Source organism: Parasteatoda tepidariorum, chromosome 5 (assembly GCF_982258835.1).
Source record: "Parasteatoda tepidariorum strain Cologne lab strain chromosome 5, Ptep-v5.0, whole genome shotgun sequence".
Taxonomy (NCBI): Eukaryota; Metazoa; Arthropoda; class Arachnida; order Araneae; family Theridiidae; genus Parasteatoda; species Parasteatoda tepidariorum.
In genome coordinates this window covers 75,923,012-75,940,885 of record NC_141759.1, presented here as the reverse complement: position 1 = coordinate 75,940,885, position 17,874 = coordinate 75,923,012, and the positions used below count along the sequence as shown (strand labels likewise).

The following is a 17,874-nucleotide window of genomic DNA, read 5'->3' as shown; positions in this document are numbered from 1 at the left end:
CTTGAAATATAAAAAATAGGGAAAGTAAATATTTGCTCTTTAATCTTTATCGATGTTTTCTTTTTTATCTCTGACAGTTACAGAAAGAAAATATTTTTGTGGTTTTTTTCTTCGTTTCTATGTTTTTTTTCTTTTTGCTCCACTTACGGAATTATATGAATGAAGTAAAAATCAAACGAAAGAATATTTTTTTTCTTTTTGGAATGTTATCTTATACTCAAAAGCTTGTCATGATGTGATTTGAGTCATATTTGACTTGTTTCCGTTTCTTTACAAAGAAAGTTTTTATTATTTTTGTTAAATAAATTTTAAGGTGCTTTAGTTGTTTTTTGAAGAATTTAGTATGATTTATTTTAGCCTGACATCTCTTCTCTGGCACGATATCCAACGAGATCCAACTTATGTACTGTTCATCATATCTATGCATAGATATAAATAATGGTTCAATTCTTATACTTCCAATCCATCAGTTCGAAATTGAGAAGTCAGTGTTTCGAATCGGTTTTGTTTTGACTAATTCTATTCATGAGTCTTATATCTCAGTGAACTTATTTCTTCGATTTGAACCTCCTTGATGAGATTTTAACCACCTCTCGCTTAAATTTAACTAACATTTAAAAAAAAATTTAAGAGTCAAATAATAATAAATGCAGTCTATGAAACTCATTTATACTCCCGTGAAAAATGTTTTTAAACACAGTATTTTTTTTTCTTTTCGTTTGTCTGCTTGAAAAGAGACATGCAGGAAGATACAGAGTCGAATCTCGCTATAGTGAACTGTTTGCGGACCCAGTGATAAGTTGTTGGTTCCCTATATAAAAATACTTTAAAAAAATCATTTTTTAACATATGACAACATTGTTGTTAGAAATAGTGATATCGATAGTACGCAATTTTTTTTTATACATTATTAACAAATGAAATATATAATAAAATGTTAAAAAGATGGAAGAAATTAGTGATTTTCGATTGACTACAATTTGATTTTATATAGAATTTCCGGTGGTGACCAATGTAGGTAGCAGGGGTGACCAATTTCCGGATCAGCAACGGATAAAGAATTCAGTATTTTCCTGTCCTCATTTTCGACAGGGAAAACGGATATTTAATGACGATTTTACTTTTGAGATAAAATATGCGGAGTTTATTATTCTTGATTATGGAGGGGCGGGGTGTAAGAAAAAGGATGTGCTGCATTACAACTTTTTCGCTTTAGTTTTAATTTAAAAGTGAAGAACATTGTAACATGTCTATTTGGCATAATGTAAAGAAATGCCGCCATTTTCAATAGCAACTTCTTCAATTTTGAAATTAAAGAAAGTAAAGAAGAAAAAAAAAAGAAAACTGAAAATGAAATTAGAGTTCATTATAAACGAACTACCAATTTTTCAACTGTCCGCTATAAGCGCATGGAATAACATCAGAAAGTTCAAAAGAATCATGAAAGACTACTAAAATGTTTACTACAACAGAGTGTTCACTATATATACCAGGCTCATTGCAGCTGCATTTGACTGTATTTATTGAATTTCCTTGAAAGCAGTGAACATTAACTGATTGATTATTAAAAAAAATCGTAATAATTCCCCCCCCCCCCCCCGAAAAAAAGTTACAATATTTGTTATTGAACTTCTGCAATTTTTAGCTCCTCGTAATTTTTCTTCTTCAAAATGCTGTCTAATAGGCAATAGCTTTTGAATGTTTAATTTAATATTTTACTATAGAAAAGAATACTGTTTCCATGTACATGTTGACATTATATTATCACACTTAATCGCAAAAGGATCACAATATTTGCTTTTGTGACTTTTTGAAATTATTTTATCAGGTAGTCATTTTATCACAAAAAAATCACAATATTTGTTATTGAACTCCTGCACTTAAAACTCTCTGTAATTTTTATTTCGAAATGCTGTTAAATGGGCTATATTTCTTGAATTGTTTAGTTTTTATAATATTTTATTATCGAAAATAAAGACTGTTTCCCTGTACATGTTGACATTACATTACAGTAATTTTATCACAATATTAGTTAATGCACCCATGCACTTTAAACTCTGCTTAATTTTTATTTTAAAATACTGTTAAATGGACTATTTTAATATTGTACTATAGGAAATAGAACTGTTTCCCTGTACAACCGTGCAATTCGACGCAAATGCTTCACGATTGATTTCGAAAAAAGTGACTTGACAATTTTCCTTCTATTACTAATTCTGAACGCCGAAATAGAATCTCTAAAAACTGATTAAACAAAATTTATTTTTGAATTTTTATTTTATTATTATTATTATTTTTTTTTGCAATATATAGCTTACTATACAAAGATGCCAAAAATATATAAAAATCTCAATTTTGAATTTTTTGTCGCTTACGGTTATTTTTCAATTGTACGGCAGTGTGCATGATGAACGCATAATGTTAATATGTTTTTAATTGTACAAGAGAAGACTATGATGGAAAAAGAATTATTATTTTCCACCTAGAAAATATCCTTATTTTTTAATAAAGCATTGAGAAATATATATAAAAAAAAATCGCCTCTAGAAATAATTACGGAGCAATTTTTACACCGCTCCCTTAAAGATTCCGCTCTTCAATGATCGACAGAGCGCTCTTTCTCTCTGATAGGCCGTCGCGAAGACCTGAACAGCTGGGGGGTGGAGCGACAATGCCGTAGACCGCGGTGTGAGGGAGAAGGGGTGACAGAAACAGTGTGCCTGCCATTCCAAACAGCGTTGTCGTAGCCTAGTTTACAAACAAACGGGTGAAAGTGTTTTCACTACATAGCACGATTCTCAAACGGCATGCTGACTCACTGGATGCATTTATATTTTTATACCCATTCACATTTGCCTGTGTGTCAAGGATACCGAGTGTGATTTACCGGTGACAGCTTCTCGATTTGCATATATCGGATATTGTGTTTGGGAATTGAAAAGGAAATATTTTATTGATATTTCTTTTTTTTTAAATAAATACTCAATATTTTATTTAGTATGGTGCTGTAATTTAGTAGAGCTTATTGTAATTCATGCCAACAACGACGCCAAAACAAGAACCGATAGTTACTAATGGAAGTGCACTTAGCAACGATGCGGCGGTGTGTTTGTCAACATCTAACAACTCGACAAACGGCACACATATCGAACAACACCACGATGGCAAAAGTTCCAATGTGGTGGCTCCTGCTCAAGCCGTGCTGGCAGCAAGTGACAGCGTAGATACTTGTGATACCAACATGTTAATTAACGAATCTGTTATCTCCAATGGAGGTGGCATGGCCCAAAAGCATACTTCGGATCATAGTGATAATAACATTAGAGATGAAATGGCCCAAAAGTATTCCACAAATCATATTGATAACATAACTCTGAAGCATTCTTCTGATCTTAGTGATAATGGTATAGGATCTGCACCTTCTCTAAAACATCCATCAGATCATAGTGATAATAGCAGTGGATATGCAATAGCTCCAACATATTCCTTTGATCAAGATCATGGTGATAATATTATAAAAGATGCATTTGCCAGGAAACATTCTACAGATTATGGATACAATAGTGGAGATGCAATGGTACAAAAGCATTCCTCAGATCATAGTGATAACTCATCTTCTCTTAGTGATATTCATTTTGAGTCTTCCCATAAACATGGTCCAACGTCCAATTCGTCCACTTCTGTTAGATTTTCGGAAGACAGTGATAGTACTTTGTGTTCTTCTGATAACGGGTTAGGTACTTTAACTAATAGTGCTCAAAGTAATAGTAGTTCTAATTTAGAATCTCCAACTGAAGGAGCTGCTGGTGCCAATCCAACCTTGTGGTTGGGTGACGATCAAATGCTGTTGCTCCCCGGTAAAAGCAGATCTGAAGAAATTGATTCGAATTCAACCAAAAGTGAGACTAAATTATTCGAAGGTTTGTTGTCTCCCAATGGCACAAATATATTATGGGACGAGGATACTGATTGGATATTGCTATTTGATAATATGATACGATATGCTGATCGGCATCAGCGCACCACTCGATCTTGTGGCTGTAAAGGTGAGTTTTTTTAAAAAATGTTCTTTTTTGAAATAGCTGTTACATCTGTTTTGTGTTATGGAAGTTTGTTGAACATTAAATTTAGGTTCATTTTTTCGTTAAAACTATAACACTTACCTCTTACTGTATAGTGTATTTCCGAAGACCAAAATTGAAAAACGCGCGATGTAAAGATGGGTAGAACGTTATTAGTATTTTCCTCTTTTCAGTCGCCAAATACTGATCACAAAGTTTTTCATATCAGGGGTATGTTCATTAGTTTAATATAAGATGGTAATTGTTTAGTTACGATGAAAAAAATCCTTTGTTTAGTTATATCACTAAATGAATTAAGACTCAATTAGTAATTCTCTGTCGTAGTAGAACTTTTTTTTACCTTTATGATTACACTGTAGATTAGCTTTAGTTAGATACAGATGTTTATTTTCTTACGTAAGAGGTCGTATTTATACAAACTAATTCGAATGTTACTTAAGCACCTAACAGGTTAAAGGGGTTTTTGATATGCTTATTTTTGTTGACAAGGGTATAGGAGGAGTATGAGCAATGTTTATGTAAAATATTGAAATACTTTTATTTACAAAATCTTCTTAAAAAGGAAAATAAAAAAATTTAACAAAAGGAAATAATACTTAGAAAAATTTCTTATGTGGAATGAAAGTTTATTTCGGCCGATGAAAAAAATTAAAGAAAATTTGTCACGAAAGAAGTTTCAAGGTCAACAGTTTTGAACCACAAGCGGAAAATTTAAAAGATTCCAACAGAAATATTCTTCTCAAAATTTTAAAAATTAATGAAAATGTTATCTTTGTTCAATGCGAAGTTACACATTTTGATTACAGCTTAAACCGAAAAAAATATTACTGTAGTAAAAGACAAAGTTGAAGCAAAAAACAAGGGGGCGTTTCAAATTTCTTAGGTAAGCATGGGAGGGTCTTTACTTATTTTTGCTAACAAGGGGGAGTCCGAAATTACCGAAAATATGATCACGTAATATTGGAACTGCCCATAACAGAAATATCTGAGGAGAAAAGTTGTTAGCATTTAATTTTGCTGACAGGGTAAGGGGAATTTAAACAATTCTTACAAAAGCTAATAAATTTTCTACATCGTAGAAAATATATTAAATTTTTTTTTTTTTAAAAATCAGAAGAAAGATTGCTATATAATTTTTTATATATTTTTAAACATATTTTTTAAAATAATCTAAAAAAAATATTTTGGAAAAAAATTCCATTCGAACAAAAATATCATGATATACGATGATAATATCATGATACTTGCTTACGATGATAGGCAAAAGTCGCTAGCTGCTAAAGAAAGAAAAAAAAAGAAACGCGTACGTAATATGCTGACATTACAATAAATAAGTATTTTGGGAAGGAAGGGGTTTGTGACTTCCTTATTTTTGTTGTCAGGTGGATTCCAAGCAATTCTTACATAAGCTAATAAATGCTAATCTTTAAAAATATATTGCAGGATTCGTACTTGTCCTGATTTTCTTGTTCAAAAATATTTTGTCCTCATTTATCCTGATTTTTTAGCTTTTTGTCCTGATGTTCTTGATTTTTATGTTCATTGTGTATATACGAAAAGTGTTGCGAGTTTTTAAATTATAAATTTTAAGAATCAAAAGATTTATATTTTCGATATTTTTTTTTAAATTTTATTTAATAATAGTAACTAAAATAAAATAAAAAATCAGTTATTCAAGTAGTTTATCTTATGAAAAAGAAACTTGGCACAAATTACAATGAAATTTTTTATACATTACATTTTACTATTGCAAAATCAAAAGTACTTATTTTGATATATTTTTTAAAATAGTGGTTTAATAGTCTATTGATTAAAAATAGTGGTTTAATTTCTCAATATTTTTTTCCCATTTTTATTTTGATTATGTTACCATGTATTACGTTTATCTGTTTATTTTTATATACATTTATTCTTAAGTATGTAGATTATGCACGACTTAGCTTTAAAGTAATTTATTGTTGCACGAAAATATCAATTTTCTTTTAAAATTTTATATTGAGAAATTATTTTAATTTATGAAGTCAGGAAAATTTAGGTTTCGAGATTTCTCACTGTATGTATGTATGTATGCGCATAATTGCACCGTTTTTTAAATTCATTTCTAATTAACTTATTCCTGACAAGTTAAACGTTGAGGTTTGCTTTTTATTTCCTTTCTTCTTCTTCTTTTTTTTCTTTAATTTTTTTCTTGTAGTGGACTGGTAAAGAAATATTTTCTAAGAAATATTGTAATCCTTTTCCTTCCTTATTCCTTTTAAATATAGTTTAGTAAATATGTATTGCACTAAAAAATGAATTTATTTTTTTTCTAAAATACTCTACTGACTTCAATTTTGCACCACTGTGAAGCCTGTATATTGCACATTGCAGAAGTTTTTAAAATCGAAAAAAATTACATTAAAAAAATACATTAGCATTCATTGAAAGCTATGAATCATTAAAAATATACTTTTGTGACACTTGATTCTGCGATAATTCCCCCGATAAATTTATTATTACTATTATTTTAACTTTTACATTAATCGAATTCTGAAAATCACACTTCTTCTGATGTTCAAGTGAATAACTTGAAATTTATAGAAATAAAGTAATTGATAAAAAGAACGAAAAACAATTTATTGTTTTTTCATTTAATGAACGATGAATAAAAATCAATAATGACTGTTTCAGAATTTAAAACCTAAGAGATGAAACTACATTCAATGCACCGTAAGTCGGATAGATAATAGTAGCATCCGACCCGGAAATCAATCATATAATCAATGAAGGACGTTGGTAATGACTTTTTTTTTTCCTTCCTTCATTTTCAATTGTGAGGTAGCTTCACGCCAGCTCTTTTGATGCTACTTTACTTATACTTGTCGTAGTTGATAGTTGAATGCTGATTAAAATTGTTCTTGCTATTGATTGGTTATAGAAGTTGTATAGATTATGAGAAAAAAAAAATCAAACAGTACAGTAATCCCGAAATGTTTAAGATTTGTTAGAATTAAAAGCTATTTTTCTGTACCAAGTTATGGACATAAAGAAAGTTACTGAATTAATTTAATTATCACGTCGAATACTTCATTATTTTCCAAAATTTTCTTCAAAGCGTTGATAGGACATTATTTTAAATATTTACTTTTAATTTTCGAATACGATTACATTTTTATATAATACAATAAGAAATGTTATTTTAAACAGCTGATCATTTTTTTTCTTCAACTTAACTAGTTATACAATTGTCGGAAACCTTTTGCTAATGAGAACTATGGTGTTTAATTTGTGAACAAGAACTAAATTGCATATTTTCAAACTATTGGTTAGTGACTATTTTTTGACAGATGGGCAATTTTGTTTTTACTGATAAAAAATTATCTTGTTTGGTGATGAATTCTGACAATATATTTTGCCTAATTATGTTAATCTTTAGAAAAGAAAAGAAAAGTTTAATCATATCTTTTTTTGGAATTAATTTTGAAATTAAAGAGAAAAAAAAAGATGTAAGTATTTAAGATGTAAGTAAGTATAAGTCAAAAGAAAATATACCTACACCTTGTTAGATATTAATGAAAAATATATATTTAGTTTCCAGTCATAATATAATGCAAGAAATTATTATGAATATGTGGCATTACGGAAAAAAATAAGTCATCGAAAAAGAAAAAATAACGCCATATTTGTGTGTAACTTGCTTAAATTAATACGGAATTTTTGTAGATAGTATTTTAATCAAACCTAAATACTTAATGTTAAACTACTTAACTCAAATTAATACTCACAGAAAATACACACGAGAATCACAGAAAATATGGTGAATACCATCTTTTAATAATTAATTAATAATTATTGACAATATTCATGATGGTGGTGATAATTATGATTGATAACTCGAAATAAAAACTTTTTTTTATGAACAATCCATCACTATCTGCGTTCATCAGTGATTTGACAGATAGGCGATGTATACCTTAGGCAAAATGTTCTATTCACATCTTTGATTCAACTGAATTAAATCTTTGGGAATGCTGTTAAAAAATAAATTGAAGAAATAGAAGGGGTAAGAAAATTAAACACGAGTTTTTATTTTACACGCTGAATGCTGAAAAATTTTAAATATTCCCATTTAAGATTTAAGTTTATTGCATCTAAGGAACGAAAGGAAAAAAAGCATAAATCTTTCTTTATTTAAAGTTTATTTTCTTTTGAAACGCTAATTCTGAGTTATATAGTTGGAAAAATATATTTTTGATTCTCATGCGTGAAACCGCCCAACTAACCTTGTCAAATGGGCATAGCTTAAAAAAACCGCCAAAAGGGGGAATTTTTTTTCTTTTTTATGTGAGTATTTGTGTTCCTTATGACCTTGTGTAGAAAATATATTTTAAAATTCTTTTGTTCACGATGTTATTTTTTGATTTTTTGCATTGCTTTATATTTTATTTTCTTTCTTACTATTAATAGTTGATAGTATTTGCTAAGAATGTGTAAGAAAGAGGAAGATTTGCATATATTTTCAAGTTCCTTGTATTTTATTGCCTTTTTTCTCCTTCTGACTGTAACTGTGCAAACGAGGAATAAGTTAAAGTGATTATTATCCGAATACAAACATTAGATGGCATATGCGTGAAGGTCGTTTGCATATGCAAACGATCTTGGCTTTACAAAATGTTCTTTTAACATGTGCAAGTTATGTTTGCCAGTTGTTCCAGACATTTGTCAAAATGCTTTTCAGATCTTATGAAATGTCTTTATTGTTGTAGAATTTCATATGCGTTAATAGAATTTTAACAAAAGCAATTATTATTAATAATTAAGGTTTGAAAGTGACGATAAGTAATCAATTTCGAAAATGTATAACATATATGATCGTCTTTTCAGTAATTCACAAGTTGTGTTGTACATAAACGTTTTTTGCATGTGAGGACCTTTTGTACTATTTTTATTAAAATATATTTAAGTTTATTTTATTCAAAACAATATGTTATTATTGTCTTAATATGTTCAGTAACTCTTTTTTTTTTATAAATTTTATTTGTGCATATAATATACCAGAGCCTTTTATCTCGATCTGATTCCACCGTAAGTTCTGTATATGACGCGTGAAATAAACTTTTTAAAATTAACAAAAAATGCAATTTTTTTATTACTTAGTTTGTTTACTTTAAAGATAGACGATTCTTTAAATAAATAGTGCAGTCAAAATCATTCTCGGAATAAAATTAGATGCTATTTACAGTTCATAGGTGAATAATATTACGGAAATGTAGTTGGTGAGTTGTATCAAATTATCGCTCGTCTTAACTTATTTATTGTATAAGTAATGAGCTTACTCTTTCTCCTTCTATTAAGGGACAACAGACTTAATGTAAGATTAAAGAAAATAACTTAAATTCTTGGAATAAAGCTAGCGGCAAAATTCGTTTTGTGATTAAAATTCTTTGAATCCGGATTTGCCGTTTTTTTTTTTTTTTTTTTTTTTAAATAGTTGAAATTTTGATACAAATGTATAAGTTTTTTTTTTTTTTTTTTTTTTTTGCTTTGTATAGATTTAATTTCGTGTTTGTTTTCTGTTGGCAGAAGTTCAGAAATGTGCATACTGTTATGAAGTTTTTAAGAGGCCTGGAAATGTATAGAAAGATGCAAACGATTTATAACAATTAGCAATTTGAAGTGTGTTAACGGTTGTTGTAGTTTAACGAAAGGGATTTATAATGTCCTACTTCATTTTTAAGAACAGAAGTTGCTATATCTATTCTAATATATTCTAAATTGTTTCCTTCCTTCAGAACATGACCATGATTTTGTCAACCACTCTGCTGTATATATTGCGGAAATATTTAATTGTCTCTATATATGATGTAGATCTATATATGGTGTAAAAATTTGACTGTGTAATTCTCTTTTTATATATTTTGACCTGTTGATTATAACTGCGAAACATGTTCATTTTAAATTATAATTTAAAATCTACGTAAAAACATATATCTTTGATTTATATGTTTATACAACTCCTATCTGAAATGGAATTCAAGTAGACGTTTAAAGAAGTGTTTATCATTTATATGTGTCTTTTTTTATTAAATTCTTATTGTAAAGGGGGTTGAGATTTATGCTTTATGCGCATCTGACGAAACTCAACATTCATCGCATTTCCATTGCCTTTCTGCGCATTGACCTGTTGATAAAGGTCCGTTTATGTTTGTCTAAAGCTTTACAAAAAGACTTTGTGTGTTCACTTGCAGTGAATGCTCCAGAACATTAACTTCGTTCAGCATTATGATTTATTTTATTTTGTTTATTTTTCTTTTTCTTTTTGAGAATGTCGTCATTTATCCTTCTCTTTATAATAACTTTCTTGAGATTAAGCATTTTGTCTTGAATTCGTAGAATTTATTCAACTTCCTTTCTAACAACTATTTCTCCCCCCCCCACTATTTTAAATATAGTAAAAGCCACTTAAATTCGCTCCTCTTTTTATAGGCGCCACCATAATTTCACCGCCGGGAAGGCTGAAACTAAATGGCATAATTAGAGTTTAAGTGTTTGTAAAAATCAAGTTTTTTAATTTAATCGATTTTTAAAAATTAAAAAAAAAAAAATTCGTACACTTACCAAACAAATCTTTGATAACTTGTTAGTGCCTTAATATTAAGTTTTATAAAATACAATATCTAATATATGTAATTCTCTTACGTGGCTCCCAAATTTTGGCTGTATTTCTTTTCCGCCGGTGGCAACGTTTGCTTTGTTTTGTTTACGTTACTATTTCTCTTACACGGCGACAAAAAATGCCTCATTACAACTCCCCGAATAGCAACGCTGGAAAATCGACCAATGATTGCCGCTGAAAATGTCACATGCCAAGTCTAGATGAGGTGGCTCAACATATAGCGCTTTTAAAAACGGAAAATGAAATAACCAGTGAGCATCAGCTGCGGCAATCTCATGCTATTAAGCTAGGCAGAAGTGAGTAGTCTTTGTCGATAGATCTCTATTTTAGTATTTTGTCGAAATGATTGTTTTGAATTCTTAGAATTTTGTGCATTGTTTTGAATTCTTAGAATTTTGTGCATTTGCAATGTACCAAAGTTAGTAGCGAGCAAAGCGAACCATCTAAGATTGCGTAGCAATTTTCGGGGGTTGTCGAGCGTTAGCGAGCAGGGGGCGCAGCCCACTAGTTATAACAAATTATTTCTAACTAAAATGATGAAAATTGTTATCTAATCATTGAATGCATGGAAACATATTTTTTTTTACTCCAGCTCAACAGCCTCATGAATTCGTAAAGATAAAGATCTTATTTGTCAGCTAGACATCAAATGAAGAATAAATTAATTTAAATCAGAAATCGTCAAATTATCAATTATAATAAACTATTTTTGGGAAACAATTCTTCATTATTTGTAAACACTACTTCCAAAGTTTTAAAAGCATTCATTTTTAATTATTTTAACACTTAATGGGTGTACAAAGATGCCAAATGCTCCAGACATGCCAAAATAATTAAAAAAAACGGTAAATAACTAAGTAAATTTTGAAAATATTTGACTATTTTTGCCTGCTTTTTAAAAAGTATAGCATGACATAAGTACTATAAAGTGGTGAATTATATAAGCCTACGAATTATGTAGAAATAGTGGTGGATAAAAATCTACTAAATTGAATTTATTAAACCAAGAATCACGATTGATAAACTATCAAAATTAGGTTTATATATTATTATGTTTATTAAGTTTTATAAAATACAATATCTAATATATGTAATTCTCTTACGTGGCTCCCAAATTTTGGCTGTATTTCTTTTCCGCCGGTGGCAACGTTTGCTTTGTTTTGTTTACGTTACTATTTCTCTTACACGGCGACAAAAAATGCCTCATTACAACTCCCCGAATAGCAACGCTGGAAAATCGACCAATGATTGCCGCTGAAAATGTCACATGCCAAGTCTAGATGAGGTGGCTCAACATATAGCGCTTTTAAAAACGGAAAATGAAATAACCAGTGAGCATCAGCTGCGGCAATCTCATGCTATTAAGCTAGGCAGAAGTGAGTAGTCTTTGTCGATAGATCTCTATTTTAGTATTGTTTGAATCCAAAGTGGATAGAATTTTAGGGGAATATTAATTTTAATTAAGGAAAATACAGTCGGACCGAACTATAGTGAACCGGCTGTCGACCTAGCAATAAGTGTTCACTGTATCCAAAATCATAGCATAATGCAGTAGCATTGTTAAAAGGTGATTGCTATAGTTCTTGATTTGCTTTTTAAATTAATTACTACTCCTTTGTAGAGTAACGAAGAACACGAAATATCTTTGTAGTGAATGTCGTCTTATAACGAAATTTTTAATCACGATGTTAAATATAATTTTAAATATTCTACATATTACGAAGTGATTGTGTCCCTATAAAGAATTTTTTTTTTGTTTATCTTTTCATTTTCCAACCTTTTTGGTATTTTTTAAATGTTAATCTTTTTAATTTCCTTCATTTTTGATAAACGTTGCATTTAAAAATTGAAATTTCTGTGCAACCGATTCACTGTCTCATGTTCCTGTTTTTTTTTTTTTTTTTTTTTGGTACCACTGGTAATATTTATTCCAACGAAATGACCCATTTAAAGCAATCTTTTATAATACGTATAATTTCCTTTTTAATTAAGTTATAATCATATGCTTTCGAACGTATAAAATTAATTAAAACTTTTGTTAAATTTTCTTTTAAATATCTGAAAATTTTTTGAATCCGCTCTAAATGAATTATAAATTTCTTAGCTGTTCATCATAGGCGTGTGAAATAAACAGATAATTAACAGTTCTGACGGGACCATAAAAACTTTTTATATCGGGCTGCATTAACTTATAAAACAAAAAAGAAAAATTAGAAAATTATCTTTGTGTGTTCATGTTTCGACGTTCCCGAATCAATAATTAAGTTCTCTTCTGCCATCTCGTTCTTTTGTCCTCCTGGTGGAAAAAAAGGCTTTTATGTCCAAACCTAATTCCAAGAACGTGGAAAGATGTTGCTCAATGTGAAATTTTTTTTGAAAATAACCGTATCTAGAGCATCAGTAAACTTATTGCGTTCTCCCTTTTGCCATTTTTTCTCTCTTTATTATTGTTTATGATTCGAGAATGCAAAAATGATACAGGGTGTTTCCTTTTGTCACTAGAAACTTGTGATCTAAGAGCATTCATATGCAAGCCGTTTGTGATGGTTCTTTTATTATTTTCATTTGTAGCACACAAACCATTTTAAGGTGTCTTAAAAAACTTGCTGTGCATATTCTATTTTAATTATAGAAACTAAACTAATTTTTTTAAATGGTTTAAATTATTTCTCGTAATACCTGAGCTATATATAAATAAAATCGGTTTTAATTAATTCACGAGTACGGCTACGGTTCACCGCTTATAAAAGGGCAGAACTTCAGATATCCATATTGGGCCCAAACTACAACTTTTGAAAAAAAATTCCTATTAACCTTAATTATTTTTGTATTAATATCAAGTATTACTGTTTTTAAACTTGAGTGTATGAATAAAAAGTATTTTATTAACGATTGAAAATTTGAACAAGATATATATAAATATATATATAGGGAGAGTGTGAACTAATAGTAGGAATTGAAAAAAGCATTTTGAAGTTAGTGAATACTAGTGGGCTGCGCCCCCTGCTCGCTAACGCTCGCCAACTTCCTAAAATTGCTATTCAATCTTTTATGGTTTGCTTCGCTCGCTACTAAATTAGGTACATTGCAAATGCACAAAATTCTAAGAATTCAAAACAATCATTCAAATCCATGTAACAACTTCTTTTTTTAAAAAAAAATTGCATCTTTTTAGTAAATACTAAGTCATTAAAATCAATTTGAATTCAAATAAATGACATGTAATTCGTTAAACCTATTAGAAATGTGCTATAGTATAAAATCTTAAAGCGTAACAGCCCGACTGAGACTCATTTTTCAATGAATAACTAATGATAATAAAACAAATAAATTCGTGATATAAATCAAAAATCGTCAAATAAATTCGTAATACATAAATTCGTGAAAAAAAGCGCGTCCCACAAAATACTAAAATAGATATCTATCGACAAAGACTACTAACTTCTGCCTATCTTAATAGTATGAGATTGCCGCAGCTGATAGGGTGAATTTCGGAAGAGCTCTCTTTGGTTATTTCAGTTTCCGTTTTTAAAAGTGCTATATGGCGAGCCACCTCAGCTAGATTTGGCATGTGACATTTTTAGCGGCAATCATTGGTCGATTTTCTAGCGTTGCCATTCGGGGAGTTGTAATGAGGCTTTTTTTTGTCGCCGTGTAAGAGAAATATATATATATATATATATATATATATATATATATATATATATATATATATATATATATATATATATATATATATATATATATATATATATATATATATAAATTTAGGGCCTTCAAATCTGTACTCTGTCCAAGGCTACCATTTCTCTCTATCAGGCCCTGGAAACTTATCTATTACTTGATGTACACTCCTCAAAAGTGAAATTGCGACACCAAGAAATAATGCACTTAGCGTCATGCAAATTTCAGGAGCGAAAGTAGTGAGATGGATATGCAAATGATTAAATTTCCGCACACATCTGATCACGTGGTACGCATATTCGGGCTATAAAGACCAGCAACTGTCCCTTCTCATAAACGGCATCGGAGGTTGTGCGCAGCATTTGCGACTTTCGAAAAAGCGTAGAAAATGCCTCTGAGACGTCGGCGAGCTCAATACCATCAGTTAACGACCGGGGAACGTGACCGTATTATCGAACTCCATGAACTTGGTTTGTCGCTGCGCGCAATAGCAACTCGTGTTGGGCACAATGTGAGTCCCATCCAACGTTGTGTCACACGATGGATTCAGGAAGGTCTACGTGCACACCGAAGAGGAAGTGGTGCGCACAGGTGCACGTCAGAGCGCACAGACCGGCGTATTCGACAGTGGACTATTCGAGACCCTTTCTCCACGGCACGTGCCATCCGAAGCCGGTGGCCTTCAGGAGCAGGTGGATCTGTGTCCACCTAAACCAGGGTTTCTTAACCTGTGGTTCATGGACCCCTTAGGGGTCCATGGGTCATATTTTGGGGGTCCGCCAACTACTCCTAATTTTTAAGACGTTTGGATCAATAATATTTAAACATTGATCTTTTTTCTTCCTCGAAAAGGTGAAAAAACATAGGTACTTATTTGAAACTACTTGATCGAGATACCCCAAATTCAGTGCTGACTGCACACAGCCCTCTAATATCCCTGTCATATTTTTAACATCCTCCACTAACCGGCTTTCAGTTTGCACCATCAGAGGCAACCCCCTGATGACGTCCGCTGTGCTATTTCTTATCATCCCCTATGTACATTTGATACCTTGTTCAGGTTACTAGATCTAGAATTTTATACTAAGAAGAAAGCCCAGTTTTTGAAATCTGGAACATTAACAAACTTGGATTTGGTATACCACAAAAACCTCTGGTTGAGGCATCTCTCAAAGTTACATATCGTATTGCCAAAAGCAGGAAACCGCCGACTATCGGAGAGACGTTAATTAAGCCATGTGCGCTGAAAATGGTTGAATTAGTTTGTGGACTGGAACAGAGAAAAAAACTTGAAGCTATTCCATTGTCAAATGATAAGATACATTCAATAATAGTTGAAATTTCTTGCAATATCTTGAAACAGATCGTCGATGAAACAGATCGTCGATGAATTGATACTATCAAAGAGGAATTCTTATTTAGTGAGTCTTTTTTGCAAATTACAAAGGCAGTTGATATTGTAGCAATGTTAAATGTTTTCTTTACCAAACACGACTTTGACTGGAGAGAAAAACTTCATTCACTTTGTACAGATGGAGCACCTGCTATGCTTGGCAATAAATCTGGTTTTGCCCTGTTGGTAAAAAAAGAGTCTCCTAATGTTCTTGTTACTCATTGTTTTTTGCAAAGACATGCACAGGCTACAAAAACTCTTCCAATCAGCTTAAAAGAAGTATTATCAATAGTTATTAAAACTGTGAATTTTATTAGAAGTAGAGTTTTTAATCATCGTCTTTTTAAAACATTATGTCAAGAAATGGACGCAGAACATGAGGTACTTCTGTACCACACAGAAGGGCACTGGCTGTCCCGAGGGCAGGTTTTGAAACGAATTTTCCTTTTGAAACAGAAGTATCACTTTATCTAGAAGAAAAAGATAACCCGCTCCTCGAATATTTAAAAAAAAAAGATTTTACATATTAATTGGCTTAGCTGGCAGATATTTTTAACCACATGAACAATATAAGTCTTTTAATTCAAGGGCGAGATATCACCATCTTGGATGCAACTCAGAGATTACAAGCATTCTTATTAAAAGTACCGCTTTGAAAAAATAGAATTCAAAATGAGATTTATGCAAACTTTCAAATATTGGGCGAAGTGCTTTCTGAAAATGGATCTTGGCAAGATAATTTGTTACTGAATAACTTGAAAAAGGAAATCTGCAAACACCAGGAAGTACTTCGAGTTTCATTTAAAAAAATTTTAAATTTGGATGAGATAAATATAAAAGATGAGTTGAGGATTCGTAATCCTTTTCTCTGTGATATTGACTGTATCGATAATATGAACATTGTCATAGATGAGCTTATTGATCGTAGAACAAATTCCTTGCTAAAAATGGATTTCGATTCAAAAACACTCGAAGAGATCTGGTCTTCTCTGAGTGAGAGAAACCTACCCATTGCTTGTAAAGAGAGCTATGGCAGCTATAATTCCGTGCTACAGTGTATCTTAACGAAGCGGGATTTTCCACTATCGTGACAATAAAAACAAAATATCAAAATCGATTGAATGTTGAACATGATATGAGCGTTGCTTTGTCGAAAGCCACCCCTCAATTTAATTTATTAATAAAGGAAAAGTAGCAACAACCTTCACATTAAAAATTTTAGTTTTAAAAATTTTGTATACTATTAAAATAATGAAATTAAATGTTTTCAAATAATTGATGTTTTTTGTAATTATTTTTTTCACAGGGGAGTGGTCCGAGACATCTTAAATTTTTTTAAAAGGGGTCCATTGTACCAAAAAGGTTAAGAAACACTGACCTAAACCATACGCAACAGATTGCACGAAGAACAGTTACGTGCACGGGTACCAGCAACAGGGGTACCGTTGACCGCTTTACACAGGGCTAGACGCCTGGCGTGGTGTCATCGTCATCGTACTTGGACCACCCAATGGCATCGGGTATTGTTCACGGATGAATCTCGTTTCTGTCTGTGGAGAAATGACGGCCGTCGACGGGTATGGCGGCGACCCGGAGAACGCTACGAACCAGCCCATTACGCCGAGCGTCACAACGGTCCTACACCGGGCATCATGGTTTGGGGTGGCATAATGATTGATCGCAGAACGCCCCTGGTACACATTCACGGCAGTTTGACAGCGAACCGCTACGTCACACAAGTTGTGTATCCCGTTGTTCTGCCCTTGTTGCAGGGCGCATCCAACACGGTATTCCAGCAAGACAATGCCAGGCCGCATGTCGCACGGCGAACTCTTAACAGCCTGACTGGATTTGACATCCTTCCCTGGCCGGCAACCTCTCCAGATCTGAATCCCATAGAACACCTATGGGATCTCATTGGACGTGGCATGAACAGAGGACCGATGGCGCAAACCGTCGATGATCTGCGCACAGCAGTGGATGAGGCTTGGCAAAGGTTAACTCAGGCAACCATCAATGGAGTCATTGATAGCATGCCTCGCCGGATCGAGGCCTGTATA

At 31.7% G+C, this 17,874-nt stretch overlaps 1 protein-coding gene and 1 long non-coding RNA gene across 45 annotated transcripts in view; both read left to right on the top strand.

The window, feature by feature from the left end:
• Positions 1–17,874, top strand: part of chb (CLIP-associating protein) — a 146,244-nt gene that overhangs the window by 32,814 nt on the left and 95,556 nt on the right. For 8 of the 44 annotated variants that reach the window (XM_087164279.1, XM_087164271.1, XM_087164269.1 and 5 more), the window contains exon 1: positions 2,701–4,046. The exons of 25 other annotated variants lie outside the window; for them this stretch is intronic. In XM_087164279.1, coding sequence (XP_087020405.1) covers positions 3,035–4,046 — 1,012 coding nt within the window. In that variant the 5' untranslated portion in view covers positions 2,701–3,034. Of the gene's footprint in view, positions 1–2,620; positions 4,047–17,874 lie in introns of those variants that run through there. 11 more of the 44 variants (XM_087164272.1, XM_087164277.1, XM_087164278.1 and 8 more) reach the window with 4 other exon arrangements.
• Positions 11,366–12,947, top strand: LOC147809529 (uncharacterized). The gene is made up of 2 exons (XR_015433795.1): positions 11,366–11,774; positions 12,181–12,947. It is a non-coding gene; the product is annotated as an uncharacterized LOC147809529 (long non-coding RNA).